Below are 19,797 nucleotides of genomic sequence, written 5' to 3'. Positions count from 1 at the left end.
GTTCGTAATGATATCCGGTTTCTCGCGATAAAAGGAAGATTTTTTTTCTTTTAATAAGTTTTAGATTTCACTAGATTGAGACTGTTGATAGAGGTCATTGAGTATGCACCCTTTCAATATATCTACCTTTGTGAACGTTTTTGTTTTTCACGCATTTTGAGCGCGTTTGCATCCCGATTTCAACACTCACGCATTCGGACACAAAGCCGGTAATTTTATCGGGCAAGAAAGTCACCGCCCTCGCTCGTTTTCTACTGCTGGTGTCCTGGTCCGACCTTTTCTACCCCGATTTGTCGTGCGAGGTCAAGTTGAGCATCCTAACAGAGATTATCAACTACGGGCTGGATATTGTATATCATGCCAGAGCGTTAAGTAAGGTTTCAGGAAACTGATCGCCCTTGGATAAATTGCCAGCTAAAAGCTTTTGCTCGACGTCAGAAAGCCTTGGCATCGGGCAATGGCTCTTTGTTCAGGCTACTGCGAAATAAGGTCAATCGCAAAGAGAAGCGTTGCCGTAAGATCTACTATGAGAAAAAAGTTTTAAAAAGATCTTCGTGACACGAAACCTCGTGGTTAGTGGTGCGACCCTGGCCAGTTTGATTTCATTCCAGAATCTTCATTTACTTTCGCTCTCATATCGATGCTCCTCCATTGACTGTGAGAACTGCTCTCCTTGACTATAGAAGAAAAACAAAACAAAAAACAAAAAACCAGCCAAGAGCAAAAAGTTAGTTACTTGTTTTAAGAACATTCCACCATCTTATGTCCAGGTTGGGCTACATGGCGTACACTTTGAGAGAGTATCTTCTGCTGAAGTCCTAGGGGTTTCGATCCGAAATGACTTGAGATGGGACGATCACGTGGATGCTGTCACGTTCAAGGCCGCATGCCGTCTGTATCGTTTGCGTTACCTTAAGAGGGCTGATGTCACAGTGATATGTGTATCCCCGCACACATATCAGTAGTGATATGTGTATCCCCCGTGGGGATACACAGAACACTTATACGCGCCTGGGCATTCAACGAACAAAATGGCGGCTCGGTTGCGAGGTTCCAGCGAGCGCTGTAAAGAGTAGGAGAAACCAGAAATGAATTCGCGCCCAACGGAGCAGCTTAGGATTTTTTGAGTTTGGTTGAGTTTCAACTGACTCGATTGTATATCTGAATAAAACTTCGAGCAGGGGATACACATATCACTAATTATTTCATGACGCAGAGATCTGTGTATCCCCGAAACACAGCCGTTAGATTGGCTATCTACCTGATCGAAAAAAGGGCCAGTTATATCCAAAACTTGCTGGCTGCTCACTCGCGACGACGTTTATACCCAGGTTGAGGTTTGCGGAGTTTCCTACTCGAATGTCTAAATATCTAAACTGAAATCGCGTGCAAGGGATACACATATCACTAATTATTTCATGGCGCAGTGATATGTTTATCCCCATAAACACAACTGTTATAATATAGCGCATCAACCTTCTCAAAACTGCAGGCAATATTAGCACCCGACGTTTTTACACGGCTTGGGTTAACTGGAGTTTGAAACTCGATTATTCCACTAAAAACGCGTGCACGGGATAATAAGGGATACACATATCACTGATTATTTCATGAACTAGTGATATGTGTATCCCCATTGACACAGCTGTTATGTTGGCTTTCTACCCAAGAAGAAAAATGCCCATTACATTTGCATTGCCAAAACTGGCTTCCTAGAAATACTCACACCCGACATTTATTCATAGCTTGGGATTTCTGGAGTTTCACTGACCTCGGTTGTAGAGGACCGCATGCAGTGATACACATATCACTAATTATTACATGGCGCAGTGATAAGTGCATCCCCTGAAGACAGCCGTTATCTAGGCTATCTACCGAAGAATAAACGTCGATTATTATGAAACTTGCTCGCAATATTCGCAGTATAGCAATGAATACAGCTTGAGATCTTACAAGGAGTCGAACTGAAAAGCGGTTGCAGGCGATACAAGAGTGCCACTAATCATTTTATGGCGAGCGGGTCGAAGCAGTGATATGTGTTTCACTCCACGAATAATTCAGATGCAAACAAGGCGATGAACAGTGGAGAATATGCGTTACTCGAGGGGTGAGAATGCACCGCGCAATTAATATCGTCCTAGAAATCCCGTGCCGTGAAACTCAAATTGAAATATATCTAGATCCGATCCATTTGGTGTTCAACTTTAAATTCATTATATCCTGCTCGCAGAGAACCAGTTAGGATCAGCAACACAATTCCAGCAGCAGATACGTAAGCTTTTTCAACTACAAAAATTGAGATTTGTGTTTAAAGTCTGTTTGGGTTAGTCATTGAGATTTGCGTTGAAAGTCCGTTTGGGTTAGTCGTTCGTCCAGTAAGCGACCGGACGACGAGGCGCTTTCAAGTAGGATATTGCTATTTAAAGTAGAGGGGAGGGGGGGGGGGCGGGGGGGGGGGAGGTAGGGGATAGACATATTACTGGTCGCCATTTTGGAGGGGATACACATATCACTAGTGATATGTGTGCGGGGATACACGTATCACGGGGATACACATATCACTGTGACACCGGTTTTAATCCAGGCCATTATCTGTTAAATTATTTAATGACATTGTCAACAACACAAACTGGCTAATCTACTACCTCCGCTGGCCAGTTCTCCCTCTTAGCGTCTGAGAAACAGGAGAATTTTTTTATATCTCACTATGTCGGACTGATCGCTTTGGAAAGTCTTTTATTGTGAGCCTTTACCTTGTAATTAGTTTGTAAATTAGTCTTGATATAATTCATTTCTAGAATCTTTTATTGTAACTCACTAGTAGCATGCGAAGTGTACACGTAATTCACATGACTGCTAGGTGCGCATTTTCTTTTAATAAACGATTTATCTATCTATTTATCTAAATTATCCCGAATTTACTTTTCCTTTCCAGAGTCCTTGTGAGAGTTTTCCCTGTCAGCACGGTGGAACCTGCCGAGCGCTTTACGAGACTAACGACTACCAATGTAAGTGCACACCAAACCTCAGCGGCAGAAACTGTGAGAACGGTGAGTGAAGTCAATCTTTCTGTGGACGTTTAGAAGTATATATAGAGCCATTGGAATTATCCTTTTTTGAGGTAGATTCTCATTAATTTGTGGTGGATTACATTAACGTTGATTACGTCAGGATTGAGGTGTGACTCAGGAATAAAGTTCGCGGGAAACTTTTTAATTTATGCGGAACATGTCTCAGGGGCAAGTACTAGTAATGACGTCACATGCACACATGCATACATACATACATAAACTTTATTTAAGCGTCAATAAGTATATAGCTCTAAGGTAAGAGCTAATTGCGGACACTTAATTAAAAAGGTAAAAATTGAACAATAAAAGAAATTAGAAATTTAAATAAAATTTACAATTCATTATAAAAAAATAAATTATTCACAATGCTAACTGTAACCTATTTGCTAATTGTGACCTATAAGCAGTATGAAATTAGTTAAAATATAAATAATTTAAGGGGGACGAAAGTCCGCAGTCTTGGTCAGGACTGGCACATTTGTCAATTGCAGCTCCCGTCCAACAATCCGGTTATGTCCATTCCACAAATTGCACTTTTGAATGCCTCAAGGCTCTGTTTTTGACGTAGCTTATTATTCGTTTTGCTCCATAAATAGGGTCCCAGATATCGGATACTATGTTTACCGTATTTTGTCGTGCTAACTCTAGGGATAGAGAAATCTTTATTACGTAAATTGTATTTACTATTTGAAGTAGGGATAATGTCACTCATGGTCTTGGGTACTAAAGTATGCTTTACTTTATACATTAAAATTAAAATGTCTTTTAGTCTTCGATTTTCTAAACTCGGTAATTTTGCCCATCGGAGAAACTGCTGGTACGTTGCTGTTTTGTTACTGAATACAGCAAGTATTTCCCGCTGTCACTTGGTTCCGCCGAAAAATAACTTCTGCGAACCCGAGCCAGAAAATGATTTCTGTGACGTAGGAATTCTAAGCCAATCACAGTTTAGCTCAAACAACCCCAGAACTACTGCGCGAGGTTTTCGCTGCGAGGAGCACTCGAGTTTCATTCTATCATGGAATCTGATTGGCCAAAGAGAAACAAAAGTCATTACGTCACAGAAATCGTTTCCTAGCTCGGGTTCGCAGACGTTATTTTCGGCGGAGACAAGCGACAACCGGAAATACTTCTGCTTTGGTAGGCTATCCTGTGTTATGATGGACAGTAAAGATGCATGGAACTATTACCATGATAAGGCGCGCGAACAAGTAGACCTTCCTATTGTGATGAAGACTGTGGAAAGCATTTGCAGCACATTGGGTTTTAAGCTTGGCGAGGTTATCTGAATGAGCTGCCCAAGTTTCCTTGGACCACGATTTGATTTTTAAGATAGATGCAATTAATGGTAAAAAGTGGCCCAGGTTTGTTGCTATGCAACAGAACTGTACAACCCAAATTTATGACTTAAACACATGAAAGGTACAGTGGAGAGTTACCTTAAAATATAGCACAGCCATTCAAAACAGTACGATTCCAAGCCTGAAAAATCGCACTTAGTTCTGTAAGCCTCTTTAAGTGAAATCATAACCCAGTTTTGAAACAAATGATATAACCTACCTCTGTAGCTCGTTTTGCCCCGGCGCCAGTTTGTAGTTGCTATTGCGCAGACAATCGTATACCATGAAGATAAAAGCAAGTAACTCTTTTAAGAAACATGAATAATATGATTTAGAAGACAAAATGAAATGAAATGCCTTCCTTTCTTCTGTGGTTGAGGCTTAGACTTCTCGTTGTCTTTGCCCAAGGAATTTAAAGGTGCGTCCTCTGTAACACTGCGATGGACTTCTTTTGAGTTTTGAAACTCCCTCGAGTGCACGATGCCCAGTGGATAGTTGTCTCTTTCAAATACCGTTCAATGGCACTCTGCATGATTTTAAGGGATTCCAGTTCGTTAACATCTCCGTTTCTTTTTGTGACCTCGGCGTAGAACTCCATACTCATGACCTTATCAAGTTCTTGCGGCACCATTTGTTTCAGGATATTTTCAAGATGGCGGGACTGGCACCAGCTTCGAAGACGTTCATTCATTCACTGCATTGTGGAGCGTGGCGTATTTTGGCTATGTGTATTCACGGCGACAGAGTGGAGCTCTTGTATTGCTTCGTTTGAAACTACCGGAAACCTGGAAAAAACTACCTTCTTCAGATTGCTCTAAATTTGCTGTTGTGTGGTTTTTGTTTGTTTATGTTTTGCTGGACTCCGTATTACAAGGATCTTGAGAAGATGAAGAAAAATCGTCAAAATATTCGTCAAAATGGACACTGAAAGTTGGAAACTTACCTTATAGCAGGTCTTCAGCTTGAAGGAGCTCATAATAATCATTCAGAAACTGTAATATATTAAATTAAATTTTGTCAATTGTTTTGAAAAACAACAACGGCAACAAAGTTTTGGCAATAGTTGCAAAATTCGCCACACAATGGCTTTTTGTCTTTCATTTTCCTAAAATTCTATTGGTTACTTTAAACTAACCTTGAAACCTGATTAGTTGTTTTGTTTAACTGTCCCATTCTCATTGGCTAAGAAAAAGATGGGATTTAGAGCAAAAAATAGTGCGATTCGTGAATGAATCGCACCGCTGAGAGTCAATCAGATTGCAAGGATAACCAGTGATTTCAAACCGGATTTAATAAAGCAAATAATGTCAACCGTAATCGGCATTGTAAATACGATATCGTAATAATTATTCACAAAACGAGATCAATAAAGGTTTAATCGCTCAATTAAACGTTGATCAACGAAGCATGAATATTGGAATTTTTTTTCCTACATTGGAACACCTAAAGGACCTGGGCAGGTTATCATCAACACACAGCTTGCTACAATCCTCGACAAAAGTCCTTGGCACACCTGGATCAGATAGCACGACAATGCGTTGACAGGGTATTTTGGGGACAATACCTAATGACATCATTAGAATAGGGAACCCCTTTCCCCCGACAATGTTGTAAGCGGGCAATGACGACTTCATCACGATAAACAACATTGAATTGGGGGGAAGGGGGCGAACTGATAAATTTCCCTGACAGATACTGCAAAAGTGGGAAGGTGTGCCAAGACTTTTGTCGGAGATTGTAGCTAATATTCTTTCTTTTCTTATTGTTCTGTACAGTTGTTGCTACAGTTCGAAATTGTATAGCAGAATGTTTTCCCTTAACTGCAACACCCAAACTGGGCGAGTTTTTGATCAGCACACATCTAGCTGGCGAATATTCTTTGTTTTCTTATTGTTCTGTACGTTGTTAGTTTAGTTCATACTTAAGTAAACCGTCGGACAAATCAAAAGATAAAGTCCCCGTCGAAACTACACCAAACTTTTCTTGTTGGGCGTCGTTAAACATAGTCGGTACTGTAAAACTAACCTCAACATCGTTAGCTACTTCCAAAAAGCGATCTTTGGATCCATTGCTTGGTTCCTGGGAGTAAAAAAATCCTTTACCCCGAGAGATTGACTTCAGATAAAATAAGCATTGTATCAATTTGTTTGTAATGATAAGATGTTCACCGAGTCGGGAATTAACCTATTGCACTTGTTACGTAGCTGAATATTTCAACAACATTGCGCCCTCTCGTTTGGCACGAATTGACTAGCAATGGAACTATTTCCCACCAAACTTCTCTGAACATGCAAACGGTGCAAAATGTACGACGTCAAAGGATAATTATGCACCATTATACTTTGAATATTCATTGATCAACGATTAATGTTCCCACATTTGATCTACTAATTGTCTTTGCTGTAGTATTCCAAAATAATTCAGGACTGGTCCCTCCGGAAACCAGTTTTTTTAGTTGTATATTTCTTTCCCCGTAAAATATCAAGTTGGGATTATCGTAGAAAAAAAGTTACAGTACACCTCTGAAGTGGTCAATATCAGGAGTTGTCAACTCTTTTTCAGACATTGACGAGTGCGTTCAAGGTACACACAACTGCAGCAAAGATGGCGCTTTGTGTAATAATACTGAGGGATCGTTTAATTGCACTTGTAAACCTGGATTTACCGGAGATGGATACAGCTGCACAGGTAAGGATACTTGTTTGGTAGAAAAAGGTGTTAAGAAAAGAAGTTGCTGGATACAGCAAATCGAGATTGGACCTCACGGAAAATGGGTGTCATGAAGAATTGGGGTCTATTGAAAAGGGATGAAGAGGGTATGTTTAACAGGCTTCGAAGGTTTCTGCATGGATGTTGCCAAAAAAAAAAAAAAAAAAAGCAAGGGCGATAAGAGAATTTCTTAGGGTTGATTATAATAGTCAGCCATGATTTGGATGAGGTTTAGCCAGCAGAAATGATGTTTTGCGGGATAAAGAGTTCATTGCTCCTCCCACCCCCTTAACAAAAACCAAAAAATCTAGAAACCAAAATCCTGTTGGTACGGAAACTGAAATTTCAGAGGCTGCTGTACAGCTAATGATGAGGTGTAGGATATGGTTAGATAATGCATACCGGTTAATGACGTCACTGAACAAGAATTTTTTTTAAAATAGATATTGACGAGTGTTCTCAGGGCTCCATCAAAAACTGCAGTGAACATGCTCATTGTAACAATACCGCTGGATCATACAAATGTGCTTGCAGGGATGGATATTTTGGAGATGGTCACAACTGCACGCTCGGTAAATATTGTTTTAGCACGTTGTTCTAAGTAATACGATAGCTGAACTGCAAAGTGCTCGAGTCGACACGCAATCTAGGTCTTCGTCATCTTATACTCATAACGTTATCATTCATGATCCTAATGTTATTATACACCGACTCTTTTTCAGCTTTTATCATCAATTCAGCGATATTATCAAACAATCAACAGTACCTCCACCACTTGCACCTTTTCCTTGCACCGGAAGTCGGAAACATTTCCCAGTGGTTATTGTGTTACCGTCAGTCTTCACATGGTGACTTGGACACTACATTTCACGAAAATTGCGATGGAAAAGAAAACACTGTTACCATTGTAAAAGAAAAGGAGTTTGTATTTGGAGGATACACTGATCTCCCGTGGGGTAATTGTAACTACTATATATTTACATAGGTTTATGTTGTAGGCACATCGTATCCGCCTCTGATCTAGCTGTCTGTCTGTCTGACTGTCTGTCTGTCTGCCTGTATGTTTGTCGTTTCCGTGCTTAACCAAAGTACAGTCCATCATTTATTTGTTCCCTGACCAGGGGCCTTTACGCGCATTTTCGTCCACCACGAAAACTTCTACGCAACGAGTGTGGCAGCATTATCCGCCGAAGGAGTGGGCATCATGTCTGAAAATAACTTGCAGGGAATTAACTCGAGAATAAGTGTTATAACGGGGGATAGGCTCTCTTACCCTTTCATCTTCTCTTGCTAATACATCTGACCCATGCGTTCCGTGATTTACCAGATAATTTCCAAAAATGTCCAGCCAGGAAAGCTAGGAAGACAATCTTCTGATTTATCTCCTCGCAATGGAAATTTTATCTCAAACTCTGAAAAGTATGTTTGAAATAGTAAATTAAACTCGGATTTCCGATCTGTTTTGGTTTTCTTCCGGATTTCCCGGAATCTTAGGTTAAGGTCTGTTATGTTTTCGAATGAGAAATGCAACTACAACAACACACAAGATGGCGGAACTCAAAACTGTATTCTCACGTGTACAAGACTGCGGGCTCACATCCGGAAAATACATAATAGTATGACGTAATGAACCATAACAAGGTCATTCCCCAGTATTGCATTGCGCATCCTTACTGCGCATAATTTATGGCGTCATTTGCGCGCGTTCGTGCACGCCCACATTGAAAACATGGCGGATTTGGCTTGATATTGAGTTCTGTCAGTTTAAAAATGGCTATAGCTCACTAACGAGCTCGGGCACCCCAAATTTTTTCCCACTCATTTTAATCAACTTATCATTGGCTTTGCGTGAGAAAAGCCTGATCGGATTTCTATTGTTGAAAATTGAATTAATAAGGAAAATAGCAGCTGCACTGTAGTCTGTTCTGTTTTTTCAGTTTGATAGCCGTGGCAAGCAATTTGGCTCCAATATTTTAACAAGGATTCAGCTCTCTGTCAAAATCAAACTTAAAGGAGAACGGAAGGTGAAAAACGAAGTTATCGTTGCATATTTGCAACAGAGCAAATAGTTTGTTTTGAGTAAAAATTGCAGTATTTGTCCGTATTTGTCCTTTCTTAACGCGTTTTGACTGGAAAATTGCCCACGACATTCATACTATGTAGGTCCGCCATTTTGACCGCCATGTTGAAGGCTGGGCTGCGTGGCATGACGTCATTGCGCTCACTTGCGTTCGCGCCAAATTTAATTTTTTTGCTCGGATGGAAAATGGTTCACTGCATTGCCGTAGGCTGTTCCAATAGATCACCTAGAGATTTTAAAAGAGGAATAAGCTTTCATCGCCTTCCTTTAAAAGATAAAGGCCTTTTAAGCAAATGGCTTGCTCAGATAAAGAGAGAAAATTTGCCCCAAATGAAGCACTGCCACGTCTGTTCCGAACACTTTGACCCCACGTGTTTTGCAAGTGAGTACCGACTAGGTATTTTGCCAGACAATTTAAGCAGACGTCGCTTAAAAGAGGATGCCGTTCCAACTTTGTTTCAACACACAAAAAAGTTAAGCCTAAGGCTGTCCAGCGAGCGCCGAAGAAACAGAGCTCTACACGAAGAGGTAAGTCATGTATTCACGGTATAAAACTGACTCTACTGATATGACCTGATATGACCTTTTGGCCGCCGTGTTACTTTTCTGGCAAGCAAACTTTAAACATATTATCTTTCGTTCACAAAATTGTATTTGCTATTTTAGGCCCTCAATCAAATACTGGATGCTTGTGATAGTAATTCGCAAGAGTCGGGCCAATCCAGAGCGAAAGTCGCGCAGCCTTTTCAAGATGCAAATGTCACGACTTCTGCGGTTCCTGATTACAATGTCAGTCAGACTTTCGGTGACAAAGAAAAACCACAAAGGAAGAGGAGAAAACTACCTATTTCAAAGATGCTTTTGGTGGATGCCTCTACTGACACTGAAATAACAATGGTCGACCAAGCTTGTCAAACAGGTTTACCTTTTGTTGTGCATTTACCTCATAAATTTAAATCCATTCCCTTAGCAGACGTTCGTCACGCTGTAGCGAATGACCACAGCTATGCCGCTCTCTTAAGTGATTCCCCTGTTGTGCCCGCTGAGCAAGTCCCTAGGGTTTCTGGCAAAGATTTTCCAGAATGCAACAGGACGTTGGATTTCTCCGAAATTGACACATCGGATTTTCCTCAAATTGACTGCCAAGAAGAGGAAATTGAAGATGAGTGGATTCCATCCGATGTGTCAGATCATGAAGAATCGGACATGTCGGACCTAAGTGATTATGAAGTTAGCGAATTTAGTGAAAGTTTCGACTCCGAAGACGAGGATTTCGACATAAAAACTGAAATTCCTGACGATGACGAGGAAAAGGAGTTTACGAACTGGCTTAATGAAGATTGCGGTGATCTTCACCAAGAGCGAAAGTTCTTGGTATTTGAAAGCAAATTAAGAGAGCTTTTTTCTCGTCACGTGTACTGTCCAAACTGTGGACGGAACTTGGAAAAAGCATCATTAAAAACCAAAGGGTCTCATGCGACTATTGAATGCCCTGGTTGTTGTGATCAACCATTACGATGGCAAACACAGCCGTTTGTAAGTTTAGCGCTGGAATTCTATTTACCGGCAACGATTACAGCAATATTGCTGATTTTACAAAGGCAACCAACGTCCAATTTTTTAGGCAGAGAAATTTTAGCTCTACTCAGAAAAAGTACCTCTTTCCCATTGTTAACAAAAAATTTGCTGAGCATCAAGTGGATATTCTTAACGAAGTGAGAAACACCGAGGTTGTAGCAGGAGGTGATGGTCGCTGTGACAGCCCAGGCCACTCAGCTAAATACGGCACGTACAGCATTGTGAACACAGCTTCATCTAAAGTTCTTGACTTCTCTCTGGTCCAGGTAACAGAGGTCAAAAATTCAAATGCGATGGAGCTGGAGGGCCTAAAACGTTGCCTAGATCACCTACAACGGGAACAAGTGGCTATTGCAAAGCTTGCTACAGATAGGCACGTGCAAGTCAGAGCGCACATGAAAAAAGAGAGGCCGCACATCAAACACAACTGCGATGTTTGGCATTTAGCAAAGTCTGTTCAGAAGAAGCTATCCAAAAAGGCTCAGTCAAAGCCATGTGCGGCATTGAAACCCTGGATACACTCCATCATAACTTACCTCTGGTGGTGTGCAAAAACCTCGCAGGGCAATGCTACCGACTGTGTGGAACGATGGAAATCCATCGTTTACCACACGGCTAATATCCACCACTGGGACGGATGTCAGCATTTCCACCAGTGTGCACACCCACCCATCCCAAGAGAAACAGAGAGAAGGAAAGACTGGTTAAAGGTTGGAAGCCCTGCTCATGACGCCCTGAAGGAGGTAGCCTTGAACAAGTCACTTCTAAAGGACATCGGCATGCTAGCCGAGTTTATCCACACTGGCATTTTAGAAATGTACCATGGCCTCATGGCAAAGAAGTACTGCCAAAAAGTGCAGCACTACTCATATGATGGCATGAGGGCTCGCACCCAGCTAGCTGTTCTTGACCACAACCACAATGTAGGAAGGAGCCAAGGCCAAACCAAGGAGGGTGCAAAGAAACACCAATTTGTCTCCCCCAAGGGAAGTGTTGGGTGGATTGCAAAGCCGCAATACGAGGAAAAATCGTACGCATTTTTAAATGATTTAATGGTTTCTCTCCTTGCATTCAAGAAAGGTGACATTGAAGTTCCCCTGCTACCTCCCAAACCCGCCGCCGCGAACATCGCTCCAACCCCCAGGCCACCCAAGAACGACTGGCTAGAGAAGCACAGATCTCGTTTTAATACAGGAAACTAACTGAATGATTTATATTTAATTTCTAACAATCTCCTGTATCCAGGATAATTCCACTTCTGAGTAACTTTCATCAGGGGTGCGAAAGCCTGTGTAATTCCCATCTGCGTTTGGATACACGGCTCATAGCCAGAAATTCCATACAGCATGGCTGCCAAGCATGCGCAGGGGGCACACATGTGGATTTAAATATGGCGGCCGAACATAGAGAGAGTGTGGAGAGTAATGTAAACTTTGCCAGTTTTTGCTAATGTTGCCTAAAACACAGCTTTCCCCAGCTTAAAAATGCGAAACACAATGTATAAACAACAGTTTATTCGAACAACATGCGATAATAAAATTGTTTTAGTCGGTGCCTTTTACTGGTACGTAACCTCAGAAATAAGCGTACCTTTCTCCCATAAGTCTCTGTAAATGGTGGTTACCTTCATATTTTCTTAAGCTCTTGATGCAAAGATCGTCGTACCGACACATTTCCCCAGCATTGCATTCGAAAGATAAGATGAAAAGCTCGCCAATTAAGATATCTTCTCCCATATAAACAGCAGCTAAGGCAGTGCCATTTCAAGATAAAAAGTGCTATTTTCTGTAAATGTCATCAACGAAGTGAGAGCCATTACACTGAGGCAAGAATGGCCGTTGCTCCTGTCTGTTTTCGTTCTCTTCGACAGCCATTTTGTTTTTCCTCGTTTCCTTGGTCAGTGGTGTTCCCTCTTGCAATAGGAAAGCCGCTGAACATGAGAACCGGCAGGATTTGGAAAAAAGCGGGAAGATTGCGGGAAAATCTTGGGAAAATAAAATATTTATAAATGCCATGTCTGAACTACCACCAAATAAATCATTTCAACCTTGGAAAATCGATATTGTAGATCAATCTTTGCAATATGCAAGAAACATAGCAACAAGAAAGGTAGCCTTAACAATTTCTTTGGCATATTCAACCATTAAAGAGTGGTATTATCTTGTGAGGGAGCAAGAAAAGTTTCAAGCAGCGGGTCAAGATGCTAATTCCTCTCATCAAGAAGGTGAGTAATTTTGTCCTGATATTTACAACCTTGTAAACTTTTTGGTATATTTTCTTAACCTTCTCTGGTGATTCCTTGATAAGAAGGTAGGGGTGGTAGAGAGTGAAAGGGGAAGGGAATATCCATAAGATGAAAGATACAAAGTAACATAACATAAAAAAATATATATATAATCATCACCAACATTTCAGCTGCATAAAATGTACTTCACGAGGCCTTAACATGACCCTGATGAAGGCCAGTCTATCCAGCTAAAAAAAGGTGATGTGAGAGCAAAATACATCATTTGTGTCCTCATTATTTTGTGATCTACCATACACTTTATTATCAACAGGATCTCCTTTTTTCAGTGGATACTTTTTTTGTGGGTTCAAATCTCACTCACCTTTAATTTTCTTTTAAATATATATTCAGTAAATATGATTATTTACAGTGTATAAAGCCAGGATTCTCTTCTATACTGTCCATTGATTGATTGATTTATGCCTGAGAGTATGTTTGTTTTTATTGATTATTTTTTTAAATTTTCTTTTAGAAACTACAAACAACTCTGAGAATATCAACTTCCTCTGGAACTATAGAGGCCTCCAGGGAATTCTATATACCAAAAGCAATGGGAAGGCCAAGTTTTACTATGTCAATGATGGAAGAAAGCTAATGTTTCCAGATTTAATTGATATGTGTACACCAGCACATGCATTTGTAATCAAAGATGACATGGGTACACGCCAAAATGTCCATGAGCAGTTTGCAAAAAGAGCAGCAAATGTTCTATCACTGTATCGCACAAATTAAGGTAAGAGAAACTGGGAGCAATTGGATGAGAAAACATTGAAATTTCATTTACATGAAGACCAATTAGCTTCTTTTCAAGAGGTTGAAGATGAGGTAGTTTCTCTACAAAATGATCTACAAGAATGGAAAGCAGCACATGCAAACCTGGAGGCAGAAAAAGAAAAACCTTTTTGATGAAATGAAGGACACTATCAACAGAATGGGTAAGGAACTATGTCAACTTCAAAATACCAACAATCAACTTCAAGAGTATATCAAATGCCTTGAGAAAGATGAAGGGTTTTCCTACAATGGAAAAAAAATTTCTGAGACTAAGAACAGACAGCGCACATTGAAGGCTTTCCTGACTAGAGCTGAAACAGCTTTGTGGTTTTCACAAGCATTTGGCCTTCATGTTGAATCACTTAGAGTTAAAGAGGCAGACACAGGGAAAACATACGAAGTAAATGTTGAAACCAAAGCACAAAAATCAGGCGAATGTTCAAATCCTGTTACTAACATAAACGATTCCGACATGGAAAAAGTTGAACAAATTCTTTATCTTCTTGATAAATTCTGTGTCAGTGATGAATTTTACCACGAATTTAGCATGATTGAAAATGGTCTTCCAAGATCTTATCTGATTAAACAATGCAGAAATGATCTGGACAAACTTTGTCATGTGACACCTACTCCTGGAACAAATGAAGGTGCACAAGTATCATTTGAATCACTTCTCTTGCAGCAAATTTCAGCTTTTAAAAAGGAAAATCCAGAGTTTGATTTTGGCAATGAAACACTAAAAATAAAAATCAGTGGGGATGGAGCTAAAATGACACAGAAATCTAATTACATTCTTCTCTCTTGTGCACTACTCCAGAAACAAGACGAAGTTATGTCTGCCAAAGGAAATCATACCATTGCAGTAGTCAATGGTAGTGAAAAGTATGAAACACTACAGGTCTCTTGCAAGACTACATTTTCAGAAATAAATTCTCTGATTGACAAAGGCACTATTAGTGTTGATGGTCAAGAAGTTAAGCTTGAGTTTTTCCTAGGAGGGGACTATAAATTTCTACTGACAGTCATGGGACTTAAGGGGGCTATATCTTTATATGCCTGCCTATGGTGTAAAATCCATAAAGACAAAAGGTGGGAAACAGACAAGCATTTCCATCACTTTAATTCACCACCAATGATGAGAACACTATTGGAAATTAAGGAGCTGGTGAAGAAAGGAAAAGGTGATTACCGCTGTGTGAAGGAACCACTTTTGAACATAGACCTTGACCATGTCATTGTAGATGAGTTACACCTGCTGCTACGTGTAATGGATGTGATGCTAGACAACATTATCACTGAAGTCATTGACTGGGATAAGATCGAAGATTTCGAAAAATCATCCAAAGAGCCTCAAGGCATCCATTTGAAAAAGCTCGTGAGTGAGATCAGATCCTATGGTGTGGGTTTTGATGTTTGGGAACTCCGAAATCCAGCTGACAATAAAGGCACTGGAAAGTATGAATTTACAAGTCTGTTTGGAAACGACAAGAAGAAAATTCTCTCCTTGCTACCAGAAAATCTCTGTAAAGTGCTGCAGCCAAATACCTGCACTGAAATATCCAAGGTGTGGAGTGATTTCACAAGTTTGTATGAAGACATAAATTCCTGGTCCTCAGACAAATCTGTTGACACTTTTTGGCACAAGGCACAAAACTGGTTGGAGACCTTTATTTCTCTCAGAGGAAAGAGAATTGGCTATGAAAGAAAGAGAATTACTCCATATATGCATGTACTTTTTGCTCATGTCCCTTATTTCCTCCATACACATAAATCTCTAAAAGTATTCACTGGTCAAGGAGTTGAGAAAAACAATGACTCAGCAAGGAATGTAGTGCTTCGAAAATCAAACCACTTTGACTCAGTTGGAGATATTCTTAGACTTGAAAACAGACAATGGCTTCTAAGAGAAAGAGAAAGAGCAAGCAGAAAGTACACAAAACACAATTCTCAATACTGGGAGCAAGAAATCAGTGTCAAGCGTGCGGGTAAAAAGAGACAACCTGAAGCAAACATACCCAACATGGAAAGCAACAACTCGCCAGACACATCTACATCACAAGTTCAGAATGAACAACCCCAAGCAAGGAATGGCACAGATCATGAAAGGCCGCGAAATAAAAGAAAAAGGCATATAGACGATGGGGGAAAAGGAAACAGAAAAGGGAAAGGAAAGGGTAAACAAACAAAACAGAAAAAAAAAAGAGTCTAGCCTGAGCAGCTACAAAGCATGCACATAAACAGAGGAATCTTCAAAATATAAACAAATATAAACAACAATTTCAAAGCCTTTATGTAACTTTCTGACTTGACATAACAACATAATTTCTTAGAAGCAGGGTTATTAATGCGCTTAATAAGCAGGGTATTAGCTTGTACCTAAACCCATCTAAAAGCATGCATTCACATTCTCAGTTTCAATCACAATACTGCAATTGAGCGCTTGTTAAAACTTAAACTTACTTTTTCGAGATGGTATCTGGGCTTAGGTACAAGCTTCCCCTCCACAAGTTTATGTGTCTGTGGTCCCAAGCTCACAAAAGGTTTTGCTCTAATTGGAAATATGACTTGTGTGCCATCTCCAAGGTTGTCTATGTAAGAGTCCCAGTCGGGACATTCTTTTAAAAAAGAACAGCGGTTAAAGTCAGTCTTCTCTAACAAAGTACAACCAGATTTTGTGCTGGGTCTTCCTCGTCCTCTAAAAATATAATTAAAGACATCATGTCTAATTTCTACTACAGTTGTGGCTGAGGCTGTTTGATGTTTGCTCTTGAGATGCTGGAGAATAGCAACTGCCAGTAGATCAGATCCCTCTTTAATTCTTTCCTCTGAGGGTTTGGACATTCTAAATGCCCTAAAGAAAATAGTTGGGATCCATTATTGTCTAAAATACATGCAATATTTTTGCAGAAAGTGAAACAATAACCAAATAAAAACACTAACAAAATTGCTTATAATGCGAAAGATGACATAAAATTGTTATCTTCTCTTCTCGTGTCCCAAACTATTTCGTACTAGATCGAGGAGTAGTAAAAAATTAAGTTCGTACTTTTAATTTTGACTGGACAAAATAATGCTAAAAGAAGCACCTTATTGCGGTTTTATTAAGGTTTTCCTCCACTTCCCACGTGTCCTCCAGCGAACTGTACCCTTTCCAACGAATTAGGTACTCATTCTTAAAGACAAAATACATAGAACACTTGTTTATGTGTGCGGTAAAAAGTGTACACAAGGTTATCAATTCATTAGTGACGTTACGTGCTTCAAACAAGCGTCTTATTTACCTTTCCTTTATTTCTCCTGCAGCTTAAAACTCTTTCCACTTGAAAGTAAGGGCCTTTTTTCCTTTTCCACCGACTCTCAATAATATCTGCCGTATTGAGAGCATTTAAGCTCCGATAATAGCCTTGGGAATGCTTTCCTCTTCGTTTATCCGCCATCTTGAATGCAGAAATTTACGCGCCCGCCGTTCGAGCCGCTGACTGTACGGGATTTCTGGCTATGTCGTATTGCTTTCGCTACACAAGCAGGGATTACTTTTCTCACGTATCTCCCCAGTCTGTCATGTACACACCAAGTAAACTGGCGGTAAGCTGCGTAACGATAATTGCTGCAAAAAGAAAACATACGAATGAAACGTGTATTGCAAAATCTTTTCAAATTTGCTCAAGTTATGATGGAAAGGAAGGCTGAAAGGTCATTGCAATTGCCGTGACAATTTGCTATCACCCGCTGATCGGGGTGTAGCTACACAGAACTGTCAGTCGCTTCTGTTTATTAATTTCATTTCGTAGAACCTACAGGAAATTTAGGCAATGGCCGTGTGTGTAAAATGTAGTCGACTGAGTTCAATGAACGAATAATTCTACAGTTACTAAAAGATTCGTGTAGTTTAGCTACTTATATCTTTCAAAATTGTGTTGCAATGTTGATAGGGCTAATCAGGTATCTCAAACTGAATTTTGTATTATAATGACAATTAAACGTTTTAACATCCTTACAGAATTTGTGACATACAGAGTTGCCTGTGGCTAATTGATCTAATCTACATTATCCCAGGAAAAGAGCAAAACCATTAACAATGTTGTAGATGTGGTACGTACACATTAGCAAGTTCCCGTGGCGCTCGTATGCCACGTGCCTGACTCAAACCAACAATGGCCGTCTCAAACACTTCTCTTCGCAAACATGCAGTTTCGAAATCAGGATGACGACTTATACAGCGAATAAGGGGATCGTCCTCTAAATCTAAGTCATAAAAAAAGCAGCAATGGCAAATAGAAAACAAATGGCTGGGTTTTCATAAGCGAAAATACAATGACTAAATCAAAACAGTGAATGAATCGTTTCATAAAATTAATTATCCTTCTAATCAACAATATTTCACCTGATATTTTTGTCATGGCTTCGTCAATCTCTTGGCAGCAAACACACTCTCTCTCTCCTGCTGATTTTCCCAGTTTTCACAATGCTCGCAATTACACCAAGAGGTATTTCCCCTCCTTGCAAGCTCGTTCTGGCCGTCAGCTGTATTTTCTCCATCGAAATCCGAGAAATTTCGCATGGGTTCCAAGGAATAGGGTTCAAACTCAGCCATATTTTGTAACTGTATTATCAAGTGTTCTGTTGTCCCAAACTAGACACAATATAGCTGCGAAAATCTGCGACTAATCACGACTAATGAAGGGCGAGAACACCAAACAAAGCACGCGGAGGCGAGCACGCAAAGTAGGAAAGAAAGCATGAGCGCTTTGACGTCATGAGATGGCGGACGGTAATCCTTATTTGGAAGTAACCGGCAGAGAATGCTAACAAAATGGCGGATGTTCAATTCTGGCGAGTTCTCTTAGTTTTCTATTTGATTTGCACGGAAATACGAACTTTTTTCAATCGATTCTTTTTAATTTATGTTCTTTCTACAATTTCAGATCATTTCAGATCATTCTCCTTTAAAAAGTTTATTTGTGTCCGACACAAGTATTGGCTGTAGTTTGAGGCGTGTTTTCATGAGTCTGGTCTCACAAAGAGTTTACAATAACTTGGAATGCGTTTTTGTAATAAGCGTTATATAATGCTAAAATGGGACATTTTCAATGCCTCACTGCTCCTTAACGAGCATTTTTTATAATTAAAGTTCTCATATGATAAATATTCATTGGACAAAGTTTGAACAAAAATCTATGTGCAATATTATTTCAGGGGAATTACCTTAAATGGATTGTATTCTTTCCTAAAATTTATCTGGGATCAATTTGATATGCCATGTATCAATGGCCATGAATGGTGATATTTTAGACGTGCGGTAAACTCTTATGTCAAAACTATAAAACTGTGAACAGCTAAGATCAGCAGACCCCAAAACACCCAGTATGAATACAGTTAATTCTTAAATACAAGCTGCCAAACTTGGCAACTTTATCTAAAAATTAAATGAAGTTACATGTCGGGTAAAAGAGAACTTGCATGGTAACCATATTTTGGCAAATACGATGTATCTTCTCATGTGTGTTTTTCTGACCCTTTGGAAAAACCAGGAAATCCAACATTGTGGATCCAAGATGGAATTTGCTGGATGACATGACGTAATGACCACGTGATATGAGGTCATCATACCTTATTGCTTACCTCAAAGGATACATTTTCCAAAGGATTAGTAAACCTCTCAGTTTCACCATCACACCACCAATATTCTTGAGTTATGAATGGGCTTTGTGTATGGGACGAAGAGGGGAGTCCCTCATCCATCGATCTTAAAAGATAAGAAAGTCCAGTCTGCTTAAACTGTTTCATCACATTTCCGGATACCGACAAATAAAATAGTACACTAATTCGAACTAATCGTAGAAATCTATCACCTTCACCTTCACCTGTCCTCCTCGTGCCTCGTGGCACATAGCGTACTCTGATTACGGGTAAGATTTTCTCTGGCTGTGGTAAAAACTTGGCGATTTTGATGAGCTT

General features: G+C 40.0%; 2 protein-coding genes and 2 pseudogenes across 2 annotated transcripts in view; 3 read left to right on the top strand and 1 right to left on the bottom strand.

Moving 5' to 3' along the window:
• LOC149104316 (uncharacterized) overlaps positions 1-19,797 on the top strand; it is a 33,006-nt gene that overhangs the window by 11,631 nt on the left and 1,578 nt on the right. The window contains exons 2-5 of the mRNA XM_089271227.1: positions 2,936-3,050; positions 6,974-7,099; positions 7,564-7,692; positions 7,843-8,076. Of these exons, the coding sequence (XP_089127353.1) occupies positions 2,936-3,050; positions 6,974-7,099; positions 7,564-7,692; positions 7,843-8,076 (604 nt within the window). The remainder of the gene's footprint in view (positions 1-2,935; positions 3,051-6,973; positions 7,100-7,563; positions 7,693-7,842; positions 8,077-19,797) is intronic.
• On the top strand, positions 9,842-12,061 carry LOC149104317 (uncharacterized; annotated as a pseudogene).
• LOC110061420 (uncharacterized) lies at positions 13,307-16,468 on the top strand (annotated as a pseudogene).
• LOC110061421 (uncharacterized) lies at positions 16,107-17,357 on the bottom strand. The gene is made up of 3 exons (XM_020776651.2): positions 17,121-17,357; positions 16,926-17,011; positions 16,107-16,690 (listed from the first exon to the last, which is right to left on the bottom strand). The coding sequence occupies exons 1-3, from the start codon at positions 17,274-17,276 to the stop codon at positions 16,258-16,260; spliced, it is 675 nt and encodes a 224-aa protein (XP_020632310.2). The 5' UTR covers positions 17,277-17,357; the 3' UTR covers positions 16,107-16,257.

Source organism: Orbicella faveolata, unplaced genomic scaffold, assembly GCF_042242905.1.
Source record: "Orbicella faveolata isolate gen_17 unplaced genomic scaffold, um_ofav_v1 contig_34, whole genome shotgun sequence".
In the NCBI taxonomy this organism is placed as follows: Eukaryota; Metazoa; Cnidaria; class Anthozoa; order Scleractinia; family Merulinidae; genus Orbicella; species Orbicella faveolata.
This window is presented reverse-complemented; position numbering and strand designations above follow the sequence as displayed.

What these genes read in the sequence shown, in the direction of transcription:
- LOC110061421 (XM_020776651.2), bottom strand. Translation starts at nt 17,276, where the DNA reads ATGGCGGATAAACGAAGAGGAAAGCATTCCCAAGGCTATTATCGGAGC. An exon ending in GCAGGAGAAATAAAGGAAAG is followed by an intron (nt 17,012 to 17,120) that starts GTAAATAAGACG and finishes TTTGTCTTTAAG; the next exon opens with AATGAGTACCTAATTCGTTG. An exon ending in CTTAATAAAACCGCAATAAG is followed by an intron (nt 16,691 to 16,925) that starts GTGCTTCTTTTA and finishes TATTTTCTTTAG; the next exon opens with GGCATTTAGAATGTCCAAAC.